Consider the following 10749-nt stretch of genomic DNA (forward strand, 5'->3'; position numbering starts at 1 on the left):
AGGAAATCAGATCATCTCTAGCACCCCAGTTGCTATTTGCCTCTGATGAGCTAGTCAACGTAAACCCCAGAGTAAACCCATAATCTTTTAGTCTGCAGGCTTAGTGCTACCCAAAGTGGTGATACTTACTAGGTGATCGAGGGCACTCCTCATTGAAGCTTGATGCAGTGCCGATAGGGAAGGAAATATGTCATCCTCACCTGGTCTGGCCTACATATGACTCCAGATCCACAGCAATGTTGACAGTTGAATGTCCTCTGGGATTGGGGGCAAATGCTTGCCCACATTCCATGAACAAATGAAAAAGATTTTACTGTAGGATTTTGAAGAGCGGTCTCTAAAACAGAGATAAGCTATTGGGTCGTATATCTCACACGTTTCTCATTGCAAGTACAACTGAAATAAGTTTAGAGAAATGCACCTAAACCCAGTCCCAGGTATGGTTCCTAACCAAGAAACGCTTGGAGACTGGTTGCCTCACATCCTTTTTTTAAAAAAAAAAGCACCCGGATGAGCACTCGGTATATCATAATGTTAAAGGCTATGTGCCAAGTACTGGCAAATGAAATTAGGTAGGTAGATCAGTGTTTTTCATGTGTTGGTACAGACTTGACGGTTCGAATGGCCCCTTCGCACTGTGATTCTGTGTTTCAATTTAAATGTTGTCACTGAACTGAACCAGCCAGAAATTTAAATGCCAGCAGAATTCTGAAATCAATTGGACATCTATTATTGTTTATGAAGATGATTGCAAGCACTTAATCATTTGTATAAATAATCACAGCATGTCCCATAGGTGTTTTGCCAGTCCACTTAAAGTCCTTCTATTCTCAAGTACACTGCCAATTTATAACACTGAAATGATCTCAAAAGGATGGATTTTTCCACATTTTTAGCAGCTCTTGTATAGTTGCTGGCCTCATTGTAGTGTTAGAGCTCATAAATATGATGAGCAAATCAGCCAAGATAAATATTTGTATTAGCACAGTGACCCATTGCTGAATGTTGTCACTTGAAGTGAGAGTTCAGTGAATTTAATTTAAACTCTGCTGAAGGATTTTCAAATGCTTCTCACTCTGAAGAGAGACAAGAGATAGTTGCCTGACCTAAGACTTTACTTTGGTGCTTAAAAAGAATATATTCTATGAGTTCCATGACTTTGATCTTTCTGATGAGCCAAACCAAGATCTCCAGTGTTGCTGTTCATTATGTTGCCTGGGTCATCTTCATTTATTTGCACATCGCCTGTGCATCTGCCATATGTGCACAGACTTGCTTCCAGCTGCTCATTTGCATTCAGAGTGAATGCGATTTCGGTGAACACTTATTGATTTGTGAAAAACAAGGAATGTTCACTTAAAATGAGAGCATAAATATGACTCTTATTGTGTTGAAAGTTTAGTCACCCGGATTAAATTATTTTTATGAAAAGGATGTGGTGGGGATCAGGGGCTATGGGGAGAAGGCAGGAGAATGGCGATGAGAAAATATCAGCCATGATTGAATGGCGGAGCAGGTTTGTTGAACCGAGTGGCCTAATTCTGCTCCTATGTCTTATGGTCCTATTATTTAAGTAAAGGATATGTAAGAATTCCAAAGTGACTGGTATTTTACAATTGGTGAATTTGTTTTAATTCTCTTTGGTCATTGGCTTAATGCCCTATTATGTTTCTCCTTTTCTTGGATCCAAGTGTTGTGTTGGGGGTTTGTCAGTGTGAGTGCTAACTGGTGTCCGCTTTTCCATCTTCTTCCCCGTCTTTCAGTCTTTAAAGGTTTAAAACTGCACTGGTCAGTCCTTTGAACATCCAGAAGACAGAAGTTTCCAAATTGGGGTGTGCAGGTCCTGAGACCTCTGTACATTTATAAAACACATACTGTGATCACAGTGCCAGGAGTATTCTACATCCTTTAACTATTCCAGACTTGTTGATTTACTTGTGTGTATTTTATCTTGTATTCCAAGACAATGTTTAGATACTTGGAAGTTAAGATGGTAGTGATAGTTTATAAATCTTAGTGAATTGTTCATTGAAGTTGCTGCAAATATTATTCTGGGGGACAACTTTGGAAAAAAATTGCCAACTGCAGTGGACTTTTCTTAGTGTTCTGCAAGAGAAATAACATAAAAGTCAGGCAAATTCAAATAGTAGAATTCTGATGACCCAAAGGACCCTTCCCTGGTCCCTGTCAAAGCTGCCATAATATTTTGTAAATAAATCCCTGGGATTATAGGAGTTTTACGACCAGTACAGTTGGGCAATAATGTGATGAATCTTTGGAAGGAACATCATACTTTGGATTTCTTTTTCTGATTGAACTTCTCCTTTTATAACTAAATGTAATTCTCAACCGCTGACTCAAATCAATTGGAGGGTGTTCCCATTTGTGTCATTGCTGTAAAAAGTGTTGTGCAGTAACCTATTGTTCACTTGCTCTTTAGGCATGTCAGAATCAATCTTTCTTTTTAACCTTACTAGTTCAAGCAGTTGGTCCACAAACAAACAATGAAGCTATTTGCCGAACTAGAAATTAAAAGGAAGGAGCGTGAAGCCAAGGACATGCACGAGAGGTATATGGAATGATCTTAAAACCTATTGTACCACTCATTCTACTTTTGATCTCCCTCCACCACACACACAACAATGCCAATTTAAATGGGGAGTCAATTTTTGATGAGGAAAAGAAGCTGTGACAGTCTGCTCTTAATTCAAAGTAATTTTAATTATCCAATACTTGAGAACTTTGCACCAAATGCTGATCACCCCAATACTCTCGGTTAAATTGCGGCTCCTGTTCTGACAACATCTCTTTTAAAAAAAAAAAAAGACTTCTAATCCTTGTTTTCCAATCCCTCCATGGACTCCCTTCTATCTCTGTAACTTCCTACAACCCTCAAATCTCCCAAGATATCTGTGCTTTTCTGATTCTGATCTCTTGCTCATCCCCAATTTCTGTTGGTCAACCATTGTCCATACCTTTAGCTGCCTGGGCCATGAAGCTCAGAAATGTCCTCCCTTTATCTCTCTGCCTCTCAAGTGTTCTAAAGGAGTTAGTTCTTTCATAAAGTTTTTGGCCATCTATCTGTCCTAATATCTCCTTAAGTGGCTCAATGTCATTTCATTTAATAACCCTTCTGTGAAGTGTCTTGGGATGTATTGTTATATTATAGGTGCTTTATAAATGTAAATTGTTAATTTATACTTTGCCATTCTAAGTATTTGTTCATTCAAATGTGTTTAGTACAAAACTTGATTCAAATTTTCAGTCTTTTATTGTGGCCTTATTTTCTTTCCAAAGAGGTCTTTCCAAAGGCCATTTACCTATTGTAATTTATTCATCAAACCTCTTCCCGACACACCCTTCCACATTCCCAGTCTTAAATTTACACCCTTCATTTTCAAAATTCCCTGGGGTGAGGTTTTAGCTATCTGTCAGTACCTCACCCAAATGCCACTCTTTATTTATGAGCTATGCCTGTGTGCGTTGGTTTTTTATACCCCGCAACAAGTTTGGGGTTGGGTCCAAGTGTGGGGTGTGACAATTCTAACCAGTTCTGTTGTCACCCATGTTGGGTTTACCAGCAGGTAGTAATAATTTAGTAAAGGGGAGACTGGTTTTGTGGGCCTCCAGATAGCAGATCAGCTCTTCAATCCTAGGGCAACAAGTAAAGGGGGCCTCCCAGGCTATGCAAGTTTGAAACACTCTTAATTCACTGGGTTTTTAAAAAGACCCACAATCCACACACAAAAAATTGCAATAGCTGAATGCTCATCTAAGAGCATATTTTCACATGCTGTCCATTCTTCTTAATCCAGGAAACGGCAAAGGGAGGAAGAGATTGAGCAGGAAGAGAAAGCAAAACGTGATAAAGAGTGGCAGAAAAACTTTGAGGTTTGTGAAATTCTAATTTACCAATTTCTAATTATACTTGTCATGTTTTGAGTGGATTGTGGAACACTGAACAATGGTCATATTGAAATGGTTTTCTTCTGAAAAGCCAATTTATTTTATGAACTACCTTGACATTGAGATGCCCAGTGAGTGATGCAGAATAGTCAACTTGATAGTATGGCTTGAAACAGTCATAAAAATCTGTTTCAGATTCTAAATTACAAAGAACTGTGGATTCTAATTAGAAAACGTTATGGAATATCCGCTCCAAATCTAGGTGATGTTTTCTCATGAGCTTTTTAAAATGACCATTATATGCAAAGCAAATATAAATACAGAAATATATCTCATTTGGAACAGCATGGTGGTACTGGTTAGCACTGCGGCCTCACAGCGCCAGGGACCCGGGTTCAATTCCGACCTTGGGTGACTGTCTATGTGGAGTTTGCACTTTCTCCCCGTGTCTCTGGGTTTCCTCTGGGTGCTCCGGTTTTCTTCCACAGTTCCTCACACAAAAAGGTGTGCAGGTTAGGAGAATTGGCCATGCTTAAATTGCCCTCTGTAGGTTTTGTTACACCTCTATTGTACTACTTTACATGTTGATAGGATTACTCCTTGGATGTTCCAGATGGCACACAGGAGTGGAAGATGGGGGGGGGAAAATGGGAGGTCCCACCCATACTCTGAAATAGTGATTGGTTCTGGTCGCATGGACCCTTCTGTGCAATGATCAGCGTGAAAATCCCTTGGGTTTTATTGGATGGGAAGTGAGCCTATGCCTTCTGGTGCTTGCCTTGACCCAGACTCATCCTGTGTGCCACTGGTTCAGATTTTTAGATGCCTTCTTGTTATGGAAGTCAGTTGTAGCATTGTTTTGAGACCAAGCTCCCGCTAATCTGCTGTACTAATGTGCCCTCAGTCTCCAGAACATCATTTTCTATTGCATCTGTACAAATTTTTCATCTTTTGCAATCATCATCTTTCTAACCTTTTGAGTAAATTTGTAGTTCTGTGACACTTTATGGAAATGCTTACTGTGGGATGTTCTCAGTTGAAATTGATTGAAACTATGAAAAACTACCTTGCTCCTTTGACTCCACAGTTATTTTTTTTCCTGATTTAGTACCTGAAATTCTGTAAATTTAATGTTGGATATTCGATTTTTTTAATATGGAGTTTATTTGAAATATGCAAAATACCTCCATGATTAATATGTTATGTCACTGGGACGTGCATTTCTGGAGAGAGTACTTAACATTAATTTGGTATACTGGGGGTTGGTTATTGGTTTCGCACAGGGGAGGTGGGATGCGCTAGAATGGTTTGAAAATCAGGTTGAAGTGATGAATCCAGAGTCTTTTAAAATAATTATGCTAACTCAGTACATTGTTCTTTCCCTATAGCATTTTGGTCTCCATGCAGTAAATTACCTTGGCGACAATATTTGATTGTTTTTTTCTGCCCATTGATTGAATACATTGCTCCACAGCGCATATGCTGGTGAATCTGATGTCTAAAGTTTGCGATGGTGTACGGGTTCCTGATTGAAGATCTTGTTTTGCTCTGTGTCATTTTTCCCAGCCAGAGATGGAAGTGCTTCAGAGATGATGAGCCGCATAATTAACAGGGAAGCTGGGGGTTGAAGAGCCTGAAAATGGCCAAAGGACCCTACAAGCTCCCACTGGACCTAATGGCAAAACCTCGCAAATGTCTTGTTGCTCTGTCTTCTGCCTGTCGACAGGCCAAATGGATGGCCTGGTCAGTGGGTAGGAGGGAACACCAGTGAAAGGTGTCCACAGCCAGGGACAGCCTCCAACCAGGCAGGCCTTCGATTGGGGGTGGGGAAGGCTGAAAGCTTGGGCTAAGGTGAGCACCTGCTCCTCCTGGCCTAGTGTTCTGCCTCTCGGATACTTTGACACGCCAATATTCATTGCTGTAAAAGTGGCGAGTTGGGCTTATTGAGCACATTTCTCCTTTTATCCCTGACCCCTGGTCACTGTGTGTTGGGGCCAATAAGTTACTGAAGATCAGTATTTCCATGTGAGAAAAGAGCTATTAAGCTGCTGCTGCTCTAAGATCCACATTCAAGATTTGTGCTTGCAAAGCGAGCTGGAAGCTGCAACCAATTTAGGGTCCCAGAAGTAAACGGACAGTATTCTTCCCTCGATTGAAAACACTGGATGAACTTTGTCCTTGCCTAGTACTTTGTGGTGCCAGGTTTTGCACTGATTGAATGCAGTGCCCAGAACCCACCACATCCTCTCAACTGCAGAGCACACTTCTCTATGACAGTGCTATTTTAATAATTTTTCTCCCTCACCAGCCATCATTGTGGCCATTCTGAATCGTAACTTCTCCAATTCTGCATAGGCAGTCAGAGTCATAGATGTTTACAGCATGGAAACAGGCCCTTCTACCCAGCTTGTCCGTGCCGTCCAGTTTTTATCACTAAGCTAATCCCACTTGCCTGCATTTGGCCCATATCCCTCTATACCCACCCTGCCCATGTAACTATCTAACTGCTTTTTAAATGACAAAATCGTACCCTCCTCTACCATAGCCTCTGGCAGCTCGTTCCAGATTCTCACCACCTTCTGTGAAGAAAATTCCCCTCTGGCCTGTATCTCTCCCCTCTTACCTTAAACCTGTGCTCTCTAGTTCTAGACTCCTCTACCTTTGGGAAAAGATGTCGACTATATACCTTATCTATGCTCCTCGTTATTTTATAGACCTATATAAGATCACCCCTAAGCCCCCTACGCTCCTGGGAAAAAAGACAGGCATTACCTTTTGTAGATTTAAGAAAAGGTTGTAGGGCAGCACGGCACAGTGATAGCACTGCAGTCTCACGGCGCCGAGGTCCCAGGTTCGATCCCGGCTCTGGGTCACTGTCCATGTGGAGTTTGCACATTCTCCCCGTGTTTGTGTGGGTTTTGCCCCCACAACCCAAAAGATGTGCAATGCTAAATTGCCCCTTAATTGGAAAAAATGAATTGGGTACTCTAAATTTATTAAAAAAAAGAAAAGGTTGTTAATTTGCTGACGTAGGAAGTGACATTTGAAGAAAGAAATTACTGTACGTTTTATTTTAAGTGTCAGTCATTGTGCGTCTGTGTCACCGCAGGAGAGCCGAGATGGCCGCGTCGACAGCTGGAGAAATTTCCAAGCCAATAAAAAAGGCAAGAAAGAAAAGAAACAGAGGAGTTTCCTCAAGCCACCAAAGGTTAAGATGGAGCAGCGATAGGAGCCATCTGAAAATATTTTACGTAAAATAGGAAATCACAAACACAAACAACTATAGCAATGTTTACTCCAGAACATGTTCTTCGCTTAGGAGTAGTGTTTGCAGTTTAGTGGCAGAAATGTTTTTTTTTCCTGTCCATTCTACTGACTCGTACATGTTGTCATAGCTTATACTATTTTTTAGTTTCACCCCTGATAATCTATGTAGCAGGGCTTCACTGCATCCTGATTCAAAACCAATATGATGTAAATGTACAGTATAAAAGAGGTTGATAATGGCCTAGTATCCTTTTGAAAACTTTTAATTTTTAAGCCCTGTAATTTAACGTTTTGTAACCTTTTTGTACTGTGAACAATTTGTCTATCTTTAGCCATCAAAGATAATCATTAAAAGTGTTTGGAAAAAATGAAGTATGCATTTTCTATTTTCAAAGTTGATAGATTCCATGTATTGTTTGACTGGATTGATGCATCATTGTTTGAAGTATGTAGTGAATTTTGGCTTTGAAGTACACATACTAAAGTTGAGCAACATTGAAATGCTTTCAATTTCAAACTCCTCAAACTCCTCGGGGGCGGGGGGGGGGGGGGGGGGGGGGGGGGGGGGGCGTGGAAATGTAAAAATTAACTTTGAAAATGAGGCACTAATTCATAGATGGGAAAATAATTTTGCTGCTTTTCACCCTTTCCTGAAAGTGCTGTTTAATGTTGGGGTGGCAGTTTTAAAGATGGCAGCAATTCCACTTCACTACATGGTGTTGGTTATGGGTGGGCTGAGGACAATTCGTGGAATCGTTCAATAGAGAGGTTAGCTTCTTATTGGATATCCTACAATCAATTCAAATTTTCTCCTATAATAAAGTCAGAGAATGCTGAAAATACTCAGCATGTCTGACAGCATCTGTACAGAGAGAAACATTTCAGCTCAATAAATTTTCGTTCAAAACTCAAATCTCTCACCTGTTTGCCCATAAAGGGTTCTGGTACTCCACCTGAAATTTTAATTAAAAAATGCTTGTAAAAGACTTGTGAATAAAACACAATTGAGTTCAGCCAATGTTGATTTCTGCTTCGTTGCTTGATTTTTCCAGAACATGAAGTCTCGTTTGCTGCCCAAATATTACTGTTCTCATTACCGTGAGCAATCACCTAATGATGTGGCAAGTTATCCTTCCTATCTCGCTGTCTCCTTCTGTTTGCCACAAATCTCAAATTATATCTTGACCAAAGCATAATTTGAGAAAATACTATTAATTTGTTTCTGGAAATTTGCACACCCATCAAGTAAGTAGTTGATGACAATGGGGTCCTAAATGCTGAATTTTCCTCCAGCTTTTCAACCTGTTTATGAATTAATGTCTATGGATCAATTGCACTTGCATGAATGCCTGTCTCCAAGAAACCTATTTGAAAAGAAAAAAACCTGGATTTTCTGTATCAAAATATAATTTTCCAAGTTGTCCCACCCATCTTATTTTTTATAATTTTCTGAGCGAATGGTAGCCCCTCCAAGCAAGAGTCCCTCCAAGCAAGAGTATGATTCTGTTGCCTTCAAAGTTGAGAAAACAACAATTTTGCATTTTATATAGCACGTGTAACACAGAAGAATACGCCAAATTTGACACTGCCACATGAGATGATGGGGAGTTTTAAGAGAGAGGTTTAAAGGTGAGTCTTAAAGATGGGAGAGGTTTAGGGAGGGAATTCCAGGCTGGAGTCTGTTGGGACTTAGATCTGAGTTATAATATGCTTGACAGTATCTTGACATGCCCATTTCCAATTGTCACAATTGCTTAATTGGAATTGACAGCAGTCATGAAGAGGTAAGTTTGTAATAGTCTCTAGTGCAGATGGATGTACAGGGCAAACACATTGTACGTTGATTAAATTGACCACAAATAAAAAATCCTGATAGAACCAATCCCATGCTTTTTTTTAAAAGACTGCTGGCCAAGAAAAAAATCTTTAAAGGAAAATACATACGATAAATAAGAATACAGGATGCGGGATGGATATTTTTTGATTCCCGGAAGTGTCATGTATTTGAATGTGATTGGCTTTCTCCAATTTAAATAAAATGCTGTTTACCCTTTTACATTTTAAAAAGCACCAGGCTGTAAAATTTGAATGAAACTTGCATCCAAAATATTTTAGTCAGTACGATTTAAAACTCTATTTTAAAATAAGGTTGTTATGGTCATGATCAAGTTTCATGTCTTGATAACTGATTGCTTTAAATATACTGCCTCTGCGCACCCTAATTGATTCTCAAAAGTTATTACATGAATCATGTCTTTCATGAAGAATCATTTCTGAAAATTACTGATTATTTGAATGCCAGTGATATTATTTTTGAAAAACATTTTTTTTCAAGGCATTTTCATATATACAACCGAATCAGAAGAACAATCCAGTAATTCAATAAACAGCCAACAAAACATCGTCCTATCACCCCCTGGACTCCCGGGTCTTCCGACACCACCTCCACACCCAGCACTTTGGACATCATGTCCGAGAACCCCTGCCAAAACCCCCTCAATCTTGGATGCACCCAGAACATGTGGGTGTGAAACGCAGGTCCTCCCCCCACCCCCCCGCACACCGGCCACAATTGCCCTCTACCCCCTCAAAGAACCTACTCATCCTCCGCACCATCATACGTACCCTATGCACCAGGTTAAACTGGATGAGGCTTAACCTCTCATGATGGGGATGCGTTCAGCCTCCGCCCACATCTCCGCCCTCACCTTCCCTCCCAGCTCCTCCCATTTCCTCTTAACATCCCCCCCAATAGGTCTCCCTCCCACTCCATCAACCCCTTATAAACATCCGACACCATCCCCATCTATTTTATCCTTCGACAGCGCCTTATCCTGCAACCCCAGGGGCAGCAGCCCAGGAAAGGACGGCACCTCTCCTTACAAAGTCCCTAACCTGCAGGTACCTAAAGTAATTCCCCTGGGCAATTCATACACTTCCTCCAGCCGTGCGAATCTGCCTCCTCTGAACAAGTCCTCCAAGCGTTCAAACCCCGCTTGCTGCCACCCCTGAAACCTCTCCAACCCCGCTGTGGCAAACCTATGATTATTACAGATCGGCGCCCACACCGAGCACCCTCCATCCCCAGATGCTACCGCCACTGTCCCCAAACCCTCACAGCCAACACCACCACTGGAGTACCTGGCTGGCAAAAAATGGTAAAGGCGCAAACAAAGCCCTCAAACATTTACCCCTGAGGGCAGCAGCACTGGCGCAGTGGATAGCCCTGCTGCCTCACGGTGCCGAGATCCCAGGTTCGATCCCGGCTCTGGGTCACTGTCTGTGGGGAGTTTGCACATTCTCTCCGTGTTTGCGTGGGTTTCACCCCCACAACCCAAAAATGGTCAGGTAGGTGGTTAGGCCACGCTAAATTGCCCCTTTAAAAAAAAATAAAAAAAATGAAATGGACACTAAATTTATTTAAAAAAGACATGTACCCCTGCACCATCCCTACATTGACCTCTTCCCCCATGCCCATTTCGTCACCAGCGCTGTGTTTGCTGATGATTAATAGTTCGTTGTTTGGCATTGCCAAGCACCCCCCCCCCCCCCCCCCCCCCCCCAACTACCCCTTCG

At 41.3% G+C, this 10749-nt stretch overlaps 1 protein-coding gene across 1 annotated transcript in view; it reads left to right on the forward strand.

Moving 5' to 3' along the window:
• The window catches only part of dnajc8 (DnaJ (Hsp40) homolog, subfamily C, member 8), a 45772-nt gene extending 37581 nt beyond the window's left edge, over positions 1-8191 (forward strand). Inside the window, exons 7-9 of the mRNA XM_072500919.1 lie at positions 2478-2569; positions 3816-3891; positions 7016-8191. Of these exons, the coding sequence (XP_072357020.1) occupies positions 2478-2569; positions 3816-3891; positions 7016-7135 (288 nt within the window). The 3' untranslated portion in view covers positions 7136-8191. The remainder of the gene's footprint in view (positions 1-2477; positions 2570-3815; positions 3892-7015) is intronic.
• The last annotated feature ends 2558 nt before the right edge of the window (positions 8192-10749 follow it).

The sequence above is a fragment of the Scyliorhinus torazame genome, chromosome 1 (genome assembly GCF_047496885.1).
Source record: "Scyliorhinus torazame isolate Kashiwa2021f chromosome 1, sScyTor2.1, whole genome shotgun sequence".
Classification (NCBI taxonomy): Eukaryota; Metazoa; Chordata; class Chondrichthyes; order Carcharhiniformes; family Scyliorhinidae; genus Scyliorhinus; species Scyliorhinus torazame.